Raw genomic sequence first — 14,062 nt, 5'->3', positions numbered from 1 at the left:
TTGTCGTCATCCATGCCGATGCGGCTACGGCGACTGCAGGTGGTTACTCAGGCTTCGTTGGTGTGCCCTTGTATGGCTAACATGACCAACCTTGGCAGTAAACGTTCGTCTGCATATGCCAAAATCACTGATGAATAGCGCACGTTACTCGATACCTTCTAAATAAGTCACTCATAATGATGGCTGATGATGATGATGACCGTGCTAGCAATAGTGCAGGCGGTTCCGCTGAGCATAAAATCTCTTCCCAGACAGGGGGCGTTTGGATCTGGCAACCAGAACAGGAGTGCCAGGTGTGCGCAGCGATGCAGGTGGGACAACACAGCCGCCAGGGCAGGAGTACATGGCTGGGTCTATGCAGCGATGCAGGTAGCACAAACCGGTGGCCAGGGCCAGGACCGGGTGTACGCTGCGATGCAGGTGGCACAAAACGGTGGCCAGGGCCAGGACCGGGTGTACAGCCGCCAGGGCAGGAGTGCATGGCTGGGTCTATGCAGCGATGCAGGTACCACAAACCGGTGGCCAGGGCCAGGACCGGGTGTACGCTGCGATGCAGGTGGGACGAGACGGCGGCCAGCGCAGGAGCACAGGGCCGGGTGTATGCTGCGATGCAGGTGGCACGAACCGGTGGTCAGGGCAGGAGCGCAGGGCCGGGTGTACGCTGCGATGCAGGTGCCACGAGACGGCGGCCAGCGCAGGAGCACAGGGCCGGGTGCAGGTTACACGAAACTTTTATTTCACCGAATCGGCCTGCCTACCCTCAGCGGGTAGGTAACGGCGGATCACATTACTCGCCGCACATGCCACAATGTCCCAACATACTGAAACTCGGAGCCACGTGCTTCCTGTAAAAAATCCTATGACGGTCCTGGAAAGCTCCTGTTTGTAAAGCCTTACATAAGCTATAATCAAGTGCATTATTGTAATAGCAAAGTTTTTATCAACAGTTTTCTAAAAATATTAGAAATTGAGGGTAGAAAAATATATTTTTATCATTTTTTTTCCTGTATAAAATTAACATATGCTTTACTTAAAGCGGTCATTAATGTAAGTATCTAGCTCAAGCGCCACTAGTAGGACCGGAATATGTGATCAATCATCACCACGACTATTGAATCGGACCCTACTGCGTGGGATAAAAACCCCAAGCGCCGGAGCATTATGACCAGTGGCTGAGCTTTTAAAAGCAGTAAATAATAGCATTTTACTCACGGCTTATCAACTCAAACCTTCGTTGCGAAATCCTCAGCAATGGCTGCGTGCGCAGCAGCCGGCAGGCCCCGCGCCGCCTGGTCCGCATCACGCTACAGCTCCCGGCAGCGAGGACTCCGCAAATTCAATATTATATTTTTCCCCGTCGGAGCGAAGCCGACGAGAACCGTGGCTACATTGAGCCATTTTGCCGAAGTGTTCACTTCAAAAATCAAAAACCAACAACTGAGGCGCGCGGGCGACTCACTCTATTTATATAGGCACCCGCACCTTGCAAATAAAGGTGGAGAGAAAAATGGACTTTATTTAACTGTCACTGTGACCCTTATGATGCCGAACACGGAGAAAGTCGAAACGCCATATCTCACAATGTTTAACTAGGTTTCAGATAGGCTCAGACTACATAATATAACTATATAGTGTAACTGTATTAATTTGATTACTTTTTTGTCGGGAATAAAATATGTACCTAATTAATATGTGGAAAAGGAAGACTTAGAAAATGCAATTGCAACAAAGTTATTCAAACCAGTTCACATAATAATTGTATCATCATCAAATTAATTTACTAATTTATAGAGAAGGAATTAATTACTCTTAGTAAGAGATGCTATTATTAAAACTTGGTTACGAATTTTGTTAACTTAGTAAGTGAATATCAGAAAGGATTATTGAAATGGGCTTACTGCCTATAATATGATTTAAACTGCTGAGAGGTAATGTGTGAGGTAGTGCCATTAAATAAGTATTATAATTTGACGGATGTTGAAGACTAGGATGGTGTCTATTCGCTATGCTGCTCAATAGTAAAGACACTATTGACGACAAATGAAGCGGTGGTAGCTCAGTCGGGTACGCGCCCGCTTCTCACGCAAGAGATGCTGCTTGTTCGAATCCCGGCGCTGACATGTACCAATGAGTTCTTTTAACTTAAGTACAATGTATACCTAAAATTGCTCTTACGGTGAAGGAAAACATCGTGAGGAAACCTGCATATCTAGATATGTGAACCCACCAACCCACAGTGGACCAGCGTGGTGGGAAATGGTCCAAGCTTAGGAAGGCAGTTTAGACCTTGGGGACATGCACAAAGGTTCCACTCAAGAGAGCCAGGTCTGATACTTACACCCCCACAGAGAATAAAATAGAATAAACATGACGAATCGTTAATTTTAGGAAGAATAGTTTACAAGTATTTTAGGCATTGAAGGAGTATGAATGAAAATCATATTTTTTGTGTATTTGTTTATTTGATCATCAATTAAATCTATAAGTACAATTAATCTTTGTCAGTACATCGAGGTACAGTATACCTATAATAATATGTCTATTTTAACGTTAAAGCACATACATTAAAATCAATTAATAACTAATCTTACATTTATAATTATGCGAATTGAGATCTTTATACATTATAAATTGACAGTAATCTGCTCAAGCACCTAGCCTCATAATTTTTACACACACACTCAATCATATCCAAATTAATTTAAAAAACATCATTAAAAACCTAAATAGGTCACTAAATAGCTTTTAGTTAGGTTCCCAAATGACATTGGTACTTGACATAAGATTCACAGATGAAAGATTAGCTAAATGATAACCGCAGAGCCTCTCCCTTAGCCCCTGTTTCACAATGTCTGGTTAGTGGCTACCTGTGAGATAAAATAAATGCTGTCACTGTCAAAAAAATTATAACAGAGAGTGACAGCATGTATTTTATCGCACAGGTAACCACTAACCAGACATTGTGAAACACGGCCTTAGGATCAAACTGGGGATATGATCAGTTGACTGACATAAAAAATTTACAATAATTTATTAATATATAATTTGTGACCGCACTACGCCTATAATAGGATAAACGTAATTTGAAAGGATAAAACAGATAAACATTTTGATAAGTAATTATTTATTTACTCTATTTTATGCGTTTTTTTTAATTTATTTAACATTTAAATTAGTTGTTATTTTACATTACATATTACTGCTACATATTTTAATAGAAACTGTAGCCAGAAATGCATTTCAAATTATTTTATGACTCCTGTCACTTTATGGATACGTTTTGAGTTTTATGGTTTTAGATATATCCCATAATTAAATTTAAAGATTTTGTCTATCGACTTATTGTATGAGTTGTATCAAATGAAATATAATTAATTGAAACAGATTTCGCAATAGTATTTGTGCGTTGTTCGCAATAATGTGACCTGTCACAGGAAACAATATGATTGCTGAAAAGAGGATTAGTGTGTGCTACGCCGTAGCATACATTTTTGCTTAGGTGCTACGTCGGCGTCGTAGCAAGTATTTGTTCTGTTCATCAATATGGCTGTATGAAGTTTTTTTTTATAATGCATTCATGGCTTATCATTTTCTACGCGATACATAAAAACTGAAATTTTCTACAATATTTTAAGTAAGAAACTACAAATTTACAGAAAATTGATAGATTAGTCGGATGGAAATACTGGGGCTTTAGCTTTAGTACATAAGATTTTACTAAAACACTAAGGTCTCCTATGTATAAATGCTAAGGAGTATAGGTACATTATTTAAAGATACATAGATAGAAGAATTTGAAGGGAAGATAAAATTTGAATTCATAAAACTGATATTCTTGTTACTACGATAAATGTATCAGGTTTCAATAACATCACGAGCCTAGCTTAGTTTGTTAGGAACGAAATATTGGCACTGAGTTGTACTACATTTTTAATTTTGACAATAATTATTCAAACGTTTTTATGCTGCCTTTTACCTAATCATTTTATTTTATTATATAAACTTACCGAGTTTCTAGCAATCTAACAGACATTGTTGTCACTATTATTCTACAAAGATAGGCTAAACAGCCTGAATATAGTTCACTTTGGCAATAGTCAAGATTATGTATCTAGTCAAGATTATGTATAGGTACTATCTAGATTAAAAAAATGAATAGCCATCAACTTCCACTTAATCTAGGGCTTTGAGCAAATAGGCGACATACACGTTATTCACAAAAGTTTTACTTCACACAGTGCCATTTATAAACAGAACTTATGTCTATATTTACAAGCACATACATCTTAATTAATTATGAAACGATTAGTGCATTTTTACTCTATCAATCAACTATGACCGTGCTCTTTAATGGGAGTTAATTGTTTTAAACATTAGACAATAATGTTAGCGTCTGCAGAATAATTTCATGGTGTGAATGGGTTACAAAAATATTAGCTGAATTTATACCTTACGTAATACATAACAATTAAATTTATAATGAACGATTATCGTCCGTACTAGAGAAATTAAGTGGTTTAAGTATGCTGTGAACTTTTAATTTGTCTTCTATTTTAGAAGTATCCACATCGGAACCTTCTTTTAAAAGTTGCCATATGTGATTTTTATCTAAAATTTCAAAACCTTCTCTATTTTCTGGTGCTATATCAGGTTTGATATTATCACCCAAAGCTTGTGATGTTTCTGATATCGGTTTGTTAGGTATCTTATGTATTTCTTTATTGATAGATTTAACTGGTTTGGTGTAGTGTAATTCCTTTGGTTCAACTTGAGATTTTGTCGAAGTTATGTTCACAGCCGAATTTGATGTTTCATTAATTATTGAAATTTCTGTATTCAAAAGACTTTTTTGGGTATCGGGCTTTTTAATTTGTGTGGCAGATTTAGGTTTCTTAGTTCGATGAAAAATGCTTCTCAAATTACTATTTGTCACAGCTGCAATAACGTGGGATACTGTTGCAGTTTCAGAATGAGGCATCATCATGTTCGTCATATTTTTTGGAGGTATTTTAGTAGTAATTTCAGATATAGCTGGCTTCGCGGAGCTTTCCAGAACATTAGTATTGTTCATTTTAATCGAATCATTGCTAAATGTTACTTTGTTGCTCACTACCTTTGGCTTTTCAACTGTTGAATAGATTGTTTTCGTTTCTAGTTTGATAGTTTCTTTAGTTTTGATTGGTTTTATTTTCTTTGTTAATGTTTTTGACATAGCTTTATTTGTAGCTAGTGAGTTATTAAGAACTTGAGCAAAGAATTTGTCATGTTTGTCTCCGTACGTTGATTTAAGGGTACCTTTTCTTCTTGGTAGAGGTTTCTTTTTTATTTCTGAATCTTTTTTCATTGTAATTTTTGATGGCACTTTCTGAATAATTAACTCGCCACCTTTGATTGGTAAAGGTACCAAGTTATTATCCACTTTTTGATCGTCTGTTTTGTTTACGAATGTGGCAGTTGGTATAATAATAGGATCATTATGATCCACTTCTGCCGATGGTGTTGTTGTGGTAACTAAATTAACGATATCAACTTTTTCACCTAACATGGTCGATGGAGTAAAGCTAGACAAAGGTATACCTGCTGCAGTTGTTACGTCAGTCATTTTTGCGGTGGATGATTCATATTTAGCATTTAAGTTGGCTTCAGTAACAGCAGCAGTTTCAGATGTTTTAACAGTATTTATTTCGGTGACTGATTCTCGTGATTTATTATCCGCCTCTTTATCAAACTTCTTGTCTTTATAGTCATTGCTACATATTCGCCCGCACTCGCAGATATTATCAATACTGATTTTAGTTTTTAAGCTGGCTAATTCAGTTTTGTCAAACCACGTGATGAAGTCATCATCAGTAATGCCTCTAAGTAAGGGACTACCAGCTGTGGCATGGAAGAATGTTTCTACAGCAAGGTCAGGTCTGGTCGAAGGGTAGATCTTTGCGAAAGCTGGGCGCAAGCTGGTGATGACAAAGTGGGATCGAGCTTGGTATGTCACGCAAACTGGACACGTTGAGCTGATCTGTAAATAAAGAAACACAAAATATAAGGGACTACTATTACACAACCGATAATCTTATTTTGTTATTCAAGTACGACATTTTTTTATAGTAGTGGCAGTACTTACATTCGCGAAGACGAACCAAATGGATTCCCCTCTAGACCCGTAGTGCAAGTCTGCGAACGACGCCCCATCAAGCACCACCGGGTTCACAGAATGAAGCTCGTACCCAGAAAATAGCGATACTTCTAGCCGCAAAATACCAGACCTCTCTTTGCCTTTCCATCTGAAAAATAATATATTTTTTTAATTATCGGTCGTAGGAAAATTATAATTTTTATATTTTGACAAAGGTAATTAATGTTATAACTAGACAGAGGTGCATCGGTGCATCTTGTTTTTTCAGTACGGTCTTAAAGTAATGAGAGATGTGGAAAGGTTTGTTTGGATAGAATTGAGGTCATACCTAAAGCAATTCTTGATATTCAGAGTAGGCAAATTTCCTTGCAAGTCTTCAAGACTGCTCCTCTCAGGCCTTATTTCTTCAATGATAGCTGCTTGGATATTCAGCAAAGAGTTCCCAGGTTTTGGTGTGTATGTTGAGTAGCTTATCGTCCCCTGTAAAAAAAAAACAGTTCGTTGTTCGTTAATTTTTTATAATGCTACAGCGCCCCGTACAGTGATGTTATATTTATGCAAATAAATGCAACAATTTCTTTGAGCCATCATTCATTTAGGATGGTTCCACAATGAAACGATATCCACACCAATTTTCGCTATAAGTAAGCACTTGCAAATTCGTAAGCTTAGCGAAATTTATTTCCAACGGGTTACTTTTTTTGAATGCGAGCTTGCAAGCAACAGCAGCTATAGTAATTTTTTTAACCAACATGTAGGTACTGAGTATGTTTCTTGCACATATCCGATATTGACAGAATGAAATGGGTCATTTTAAGGACCAAAATCAACGCAGTAAATCAATTTCCGTACTCGTAGTAGGAATGAAATAAATAGTGCTGTCCACTAGATAAACAGCAACACTGGAACTGTCTCATTGCTCGTCATTGATGTCAAAACCTTAATTCCTTTAAAATTCGACTCTATGAGTGTTCCTGCAAATGTATTTTTTTGCTAGCAAAATTTATAGTTTGACAGCACTAAAATTTTAATGTCTGCCTTCATAATATTACTATTGTATAAACAGTCTACCACCCACCTGAACAGTAGCACAGCCAGCGCCGGTAGCATACACGAAGACCTTGGTCGGCAGGCCGGGCAGCTGCAGCGGGCGCGGGGGGGTGCGAGCGCGCAGCTCCAACGTGTCCGTGAGCTCCATGCCCGCTGTTGCCAGGGAGACCGTGAGGGCTCGGTGCCTGGAAGGTAATGATTATGAGAACTGTGAGAGGTACTATTCCTATGGTGGTAGATAGTAAAACATAATTATTTTCATAAAACAGTTTACAGTCGTTCGTAAGAACTTTCAGGTTGATCTGTTGCCGAACTAGGTTAAAAGCTGTATTTCAGCATTCAACGCTTCTTTAGAATGGTGTAAGTATAGGGGGGTTTTGTAAAGTATGGGTGATATTTTTAGTGGGAAAGTTGCTATATGGAAGTTAATTATATATGGGAACGAAACAGGTAGAATTATTAGAATGTACTTTTCTTCTTTTCGAGAGAAAGCTTCGCTGAGATTGGTGTGAAAGCCTTGCCATGATATTAAAATCTCTTCATCCGCTTGTTTTCGTGGTCCTGCTAGGCCTCCAAAAAGCGTTTGCGCCCCGTAACGTACCCGGTTTCTTATAAAATGATCTAGCTTCTTTTCAATTTACCTGTCATGAGCGAGAGCAGCAAACATGGCGGCGGCTTTAGTAGCCCCATAAGCCAGGCTCGGGTGCTTCTGCAGTGTAGTCGCCCTATAGTACAGGAACCTCGCCGCCGCCTCGCCGTCCGCTAGGGCGCCGCGAGCGCAAGCTGTGAGTAGCACTTTGACACCCGCTAGGTACTGCTCCATTGTTACGGCTTCTGTAAAGTGTGAAGAGGAAAGAATGAGAAAATGGCGGTTGGTAGGAACATGAGTGGAAGTGGTTAAGAGTAGGTACTTATAGACAGCAGCTACAGTTAGTGTGGATGTAAAAACATTTAATGATGCCCGCGTTTTAATAAAATAAGAAAATAACGGCCGATAAAGAGCTATGATAGAAGTCAGATAGCATGCGTGCGTCCGCTACTTACAGAACAGATGAGGGATGAAAATAGATTTAATTATGTAGGTACGATAATACTGATATAAGTACGGAAAAGGTGTTGCAACGTGGTGGTTTTATATGGATGCACCTATAGATTCCCAATGCAAGTGCACTTAGAAGTTTAAGAACTACATTTATTAAAAAATAGTTACCATAAGAAGTGGTTTTGATAGTCCTGGTGGTTTCTTCCAAGAGCCAATCAGCTGCGTCCCTGCCCGGCGCCGGCCACCCGAACTCTCCCTCCTCGGTGGTGGAAGCATTCTTCAGTATGACTAAAGCTTCAGGGACGATTGGACTCCTGAAATTAGCAAATTAGCGTTTGAATAGTTTTACTCTCGAACTGACCTTTACATTTAGTCAAGTACTAAATAAGTCTGGGGCATAATTTAGTTCAAATTATAATTTTGCAAAAGTATAAATTCCGAAAGATCCTCTTTCCAATGATATTTTTTCCGACACACCATCTATTGACCTATCTAACGCACAAGTTGTCCACATTATACAGGGTGTTGCAAAAAGGGTATACTAAGCTGAAACCTACATGTGCAGTTTGCAGTTTCGGCTTAGTACCTATACCCTTTTTGCAACACTTTGTATAGTGCAGTCAGCTTAACATGGAAGCTTAGTTATGCATACTTTATTGAAGTCGATAAACTCGTTTAATGAGCATTTCACCAATCACAGCGCCGTATTTATGGCGAATCACGATATAATGTCGTTTTTCTACGTCGATATCGTGTAGCGGCACCTGTAGGTACTTACCTGGCTAGAACAAGCGACAGCACGGTAGCGGCGAGTGCCGCCGGTGACGTCAAATTGTACAGATTCTTCTCCAAGAACTTTTGCGCTTTCTTCGCTACATTAGCATCCCTCTGAAAATACAAATTATAAATAAGTCGATATTCCAATACATAATTTATCTTACCCTTATCATCAGTAAAGATAATTATATAAAATTCAATCTACAGGTGAGATTTTTTAGGTTCTTACCTGATTTTCAATCCCGACTTCCAATAATGTCGATAGCGTCTCCGCAGTCAACTCAACTCTCCTCTCCCACTCTAGCGTTTCTTTCGTCGCATTGCCATCCTTGTCATACATATAATAGTCTCGAACATTCGCTTCACCTTCTGTACTGTTTAACTTTTTAACATCAACAGGGTAGTAATCAATTTCTTTGTCAGCTGGTAGGGGTATAAAGGAGCCGTCTGGTTGCTGCCTGTTTTGTATCCATTTCTTGATAGACTGCAGAAGATCGGGGTCTATTGGGTAGTAGGATTGTATTTTGGATAGTATCTCTAGTATTTGTATGGTCGACATGTGACTGCTCATGGCTGGATGGTCGCTGAAGGAGTTGTCGCTTTTCCGGAATGATAGTAAGATTTGGACCTGGAAAGGGAACCATTATAATTGTAATTTTTATACGCTGATAAAGTATTTTTTAATAATGATCATGATTTCCTATCAATTATAGGGCGGTATTTTCTATTGATATGATAATTGATTATATTACCTATATTATATTTATATGATAATTTTTACATATTATGTATGTATTGTATATATATGTCTATTTCTGTAAGAATGTACCTAGCTAGATGATAGCTAAATTACCTGCTCAGGCAACTTCTTCAAGATCTTCTCCCGTTCAGCCTCGTCCACCAAGTGAGGAATATGCTCCAGCGCCAACAGCGGCGCAATACTGGCGGCGGCAGCCGACAACTGGGAGTCCCTCCAGACATCCGCCCACTGGTCCGTGGCCTCCGACTGCATAGTGAACATGGGCAGGTGGAGGCCTCCAGATATTAGTAGGGTGCCGCTGGCTGACCCCGGCACCACGCCGTGAGGGAGGCCAAGTTCTAGGACTTGAGAGAAGCCGGCTTCATCGTTGAAGTTCCATATTCTGAAAGGAATATAAACCAGATTTCAGAATGCTATGCTACAATTTACAGATAGTACATAATAATATTGGCTACATAATTAATAAAGTGTTCACTTAATTATAGGTTCTTACAGCTATCTTTATGATGAAGAGACATGATGACCATCATACCTAATACATCTCTTGGTTGTTGTTATTTTAATTATGATAAATGAACTTTATTTAACACAAGGGTTTGACATAACCCAAGTAATCCCAAGACTCACCTAAAATCTGCCTTATCGCCCCAAAGCGCGCTGAACCCGACATAGTTAATCTTCATATCTTGCGCAAGCGGCCAGGCCAGCAGCCGCCGCTCCGACGGCACCGCCCCGCGCCCCACGGACAGCCGGCCGCCCTCCCACCACACCCACCATGCGCACCAGGAGTCGGAGCCTGAGCATTCGTCGTCAGCGTCCGTCTGTTCGGCTGAGGCTAGGTGCACGTCGTAGCCTGGAAGTTGAGAGGTGTTGGGTTATTGTCGGCAAGGGTTGGTGGTTAAAGATTTCTACGTACCACATGGCAAATACAGAAGTTCTTGAGTATAGAGCACTTAGGCACACAGCCTTTGACGCCTTTCAGTCAAATGGACCGAGGATTTTAATAGCTAGGCAGCCCATAGTAGTTGGATGAAATGGGAAAATGATAGCTGTTGCAAACAGGTGACAGCCAGCAATCTCATTTAATGTTATGGTATAAAAGTGGTACAATATACAGGTCACAAACTCACCATGCTTCCCCCTAGCGATCCACACTTTGCTCCTCTCAAACACGACTCGGTACATATCGTCCGAAGGGTCCCGTATGCTGGACAAAGCGACGTGCGCCGGACCCTGTGACCGCAGCTCCAACACCAGGCCAGCCCTGTTCCTCGGAGCCGACACCCACTGCCACTCCCATGAGTTCCTGGTCGATACGGCTAGATGCTCTGGAATTGAAAGGAGATTTTCGTTTATATGTGTAATATATGTAAAGCAAATTATCGTGTGGCCCTATAGCTGCTGGAAGGGAGTCACTAATGCTAAGAAAAGGTAGATACCCAGCAGTGGATGAATTTTGCCAAATTGTGGTGACTGCTGGCTGAAGGAAAAGACCGTAGCGCTTGTTATAAGAAGTCTTAAGCATCAGCGGATGCTTGTTGACCGATGCTGATGATACAGGACCTACCATTAGCACAGAAGTAGGCGGTCTGGTGGTCGCTCCGCTCCAGCCCCTCCTTGTAAGCTCTCCTGTGTAATGCCGCTTATTGTAAGAAGCCTCAAGCACCAGTGGACGTTTATCGACTTCTGCTGATGATGTAGAACATACCATTAGCACAGAAGTACGCGGTCTCTAGTGGTTACTTCAGCACTTTCTTGTAAGCCCTCCTGTATAATGCCGCTTCTTGTAAGAATCCTCAAACATCAGTGGACGATTATGGACTGCTGAGCTGAGCTGTTGGACCTACCATTAGCACAGAAGTAGGCGGTCTGGTGGTCTCTCCGCTGTAGCCCCTCCTTGTAAGCCATCCTGTGTAATGCCGCTTCTTGTAAGAAGCCTCAAGCATCAGCGGATACTTGTTGACCGATTCAGGCGATATAGGACCTACCATTAGCGCAGAAGTATGCGGTCTGGTGGTCGCTCCGCTGCAGCCCCTCATGTAAGCCCTCCTATATAATGCCGCTTCTTGTAAGAATCCTCAAGCATCAGTGGACGATTAACAACTGCTACTGATACTGTAGAACATACCATTAGCACAGAAGTATGCGGTCTGGTGGTCGCTCCGCTACAGTCCCGCCTTGTAAGCCCCTCTGTGTAATACCGCTTCTTAGCATCAAGCATAAGTTGAATATTATCGAACGACGCTGACTGAATATACATATAGAACATACCATTAGCACAGAAGTAGGCGGTCTGGTGGTCGCTCCGCTGCAGCCCCTCGGGCAGCGCCAGCACGCTGGCCGAGCGGATCACCGACCCCACCAGCGTCTCGTTGTTGAACGACGTGTAGGAGACCGAGCAGTTGTCCACACTGTGGCCCGTCACCTCCAAGGAAGTCTAGCTTCATTCAAAGGTGAAAGTTGGCTGCTAAAACGGTAATACCTTACCTTATTCAGGTAGCTGGTAGTGCTTGGATGTGGAAGGCAGAGATTTGGTCCCATAATGTAAACGGCGCTCTTTGTTAAAGCCATTTATGAGCAGAGGGCTAAGGTTATGAAGGTAACTGATAAAATCTGTGATGTGAAGCATCCAATGAGCAGAGGCATCGGTAGCTAAATGTGAATTTGTTTCTTGTAAGATGCCTTAAGCATCAGCGTATGCTTGTTCACCGATGCTGGTGATGTTGAACATACCATTAGCACAGAAGTAGGCGGTCTGCTGGTCGCTCCGCTGCAACCCAAGTAGGGACTTGTAAGCCCTTCTGTGTAATACCGCTTCTTGTAAGAAGCCTCAAGCATCAGTGGACGATTATCTACTGATATAGGACCTACCATTAGCACAGAAGTAGGCGGTCTGGTGGTCGCTCCGCTGCAGCCCCTCGGGCAGCGCCAGCACGCTGGCCGAGCGGATCACCGACCCCACCAGCGTCTCGTTGTTGAACGACGTGTAGGAGACAGAGCAGTTGTCCGCACTGTAGCCCGTCACTTCCACTGGAAGTAGAAAGGATAGGTTTTAGGGGTCAGATCAGTCTCATCCACTAGAAGAGAGGAGGGTTTTAGAGGTCAGATGATTATTTTTGTGGAAGCGAATGGTTATGGGCGTTTGACTTTGTATGTTTGAGGAGCAAATGGTTCTGTGTTTATTCATGAGATGGTTTGTAACTGGTGGTAGTGAATAGGGAGAAGCTTATGGAGCAGAATGATACATAGAGCAGAGTAAGTTATGATGGGATTCTCACAGATAATTATACCTTCTAAGCGAAGTAAGGGTTGCGCTTTACCTACATGTGGTGCCAAATTTTACCTAATATACATAAAATGTCCTGCCTATAAAAACATACAGGATCATAGAAGATCGCCAAGTGTTCTGGTCTTCCTCAATGTAACAGGATAGTAGAGTAAAGGTCAATTTTATCTTTGAAAATCTTTTATAAAGCGATCACTGTATAGCCTCTGCCGTTGAATACATCTATTTCAAGGAAATAGAGTGCAGTTTGATGACTCAATTCTGAAGAAAATAAAAAGCAAAATTGACGACAGTGCACTGGAATATTTCCTATAAAGCCTCTCTGCTTGCTTTATGAGTTTAGAGAGCTCGCTACAAATGGACCGTTGCCTTATTCTGTGCATGACCAAGACCTCTTATTTTGCCCAATATTTCGTTATTACACGTAATTTACATATTAAGTTTTTGGACAAATTATTTTAATATGACCTTACAGAGAGCCATTTTAATCACTTTGAAAATTTTAACCAAAGACCTCCTTACTAGGCATTCAATAATGGAAATCGAAAAAGAAAATTGCTGTTCAATTCATTTTGGCTGAGTAAATAATAAAATAACAAAAAAGGCTATACAACACCGCCTTGCACATAAATTTCATCACAACCGTTGCACCAGGCAGAATAAGGCTGCTGTAGGTAAAACGGGCAGTGAGTGCCGAGTAATAGAATTTGCCCCGACTCCGGGAAGCTTGAGACACTGGCGCGGAAATTGTTGTTGGTATTACTTATTTATTTGGAGTAAGATAAGTAATTGAAATCCTGACTGAGGTGTTGGAAAAGCTTGCTGCATCTTTAAACAGGGCCAGGTTACCGCTCAGCGACGGTTGTAAATGAAATAGAATAGGGAGTTTGAGATTTGAGTCGCGCCTTCTCATGTTGTTTCGAAGAAATAGCTGATTTGCTATCAGATTGACTACAATATTTTAGTTTTTAAGTATTTCTCTTCATTTTACGGTTAATTGAATTACACACTCAA

General features: G+C 40.9%; 1 protein-coding gene across 1 annotated transcript in view; it reads right to left on the bottom strand.

Moving 5' to 3' along the window:
- Nucleotides 1-3,497: 3,497 nt before the first annotated feature.
- The window catches only part of LOC105382070 (C3 and PZP-like alpha-2-macroglobulin domain-containing protein 8), a 191,438-nt gene continuing 180,873 nt past the window's right edge, over nt 3,498-14,062 (bottom strand). Inside the window, exons 15-26 of the mRNA XM_048621700.1 lie at nt 12,634-12,792; nt 10,893-11,090; nt 10,390-10,615; nt 9,856-10,144; nt 9,232-9,630; nt 9,004-9,113; nt 8,394-8,539; nt 7,825-8,017; nt 7,212-7,368; nt 6,462-6,613; nt 6,122-6,281; nt 3,498-6,016 (exon numbers count right to left, since the gene is read on the bottom strand). Of these exons, the coding sequence (XP_048477657.1) occupies nt 4,475-6,016; nt 6,122-6,281; nt 6,462-6,613; nt 7,212-7,368; nt 7,825-8,017; nt 8,394-8,539; nt 9,004-9,113; nt 9,232-9,630; nt 9,856-10,144; nt 10,390-10,615; nt 10,893-11,090; nt 12,634-12,792 (3,731 nt within the window). The 3' untranslated portion in view covers nt 3,498-4,474. The remainder of the gene's footprint in view (nt 6,017-6,121; nt 6,282-6,461; nt 6,614-7,211; nt 7,369-7,824; nt 8,018-8,393; nt 8,540-9,003; nt 9,114-9,231; nt 9,631-9,855; nt 10,145-10,389; nt 10,616-10,892; nt 11,091-12,633; nt 12,793-14,062) is intronic.

The sequence above is a fragment of the Plutella xylostella genome, chromosome 6 (assembly GCF_932276165.1).
Source record: "Plutella xylostella chromosome 6, ilPluXylo3.1, whole genome shotgun sequence".
Lineage (NCBI taxonomy): Eukaryota > Metazoa > Arthropoda > Insecta > Lepidoptera > Plutellidae > Plutella > Plutella xylostella.
This window is presented reverse-complemented; position numbering and strand designations above follow the sequence as displayed.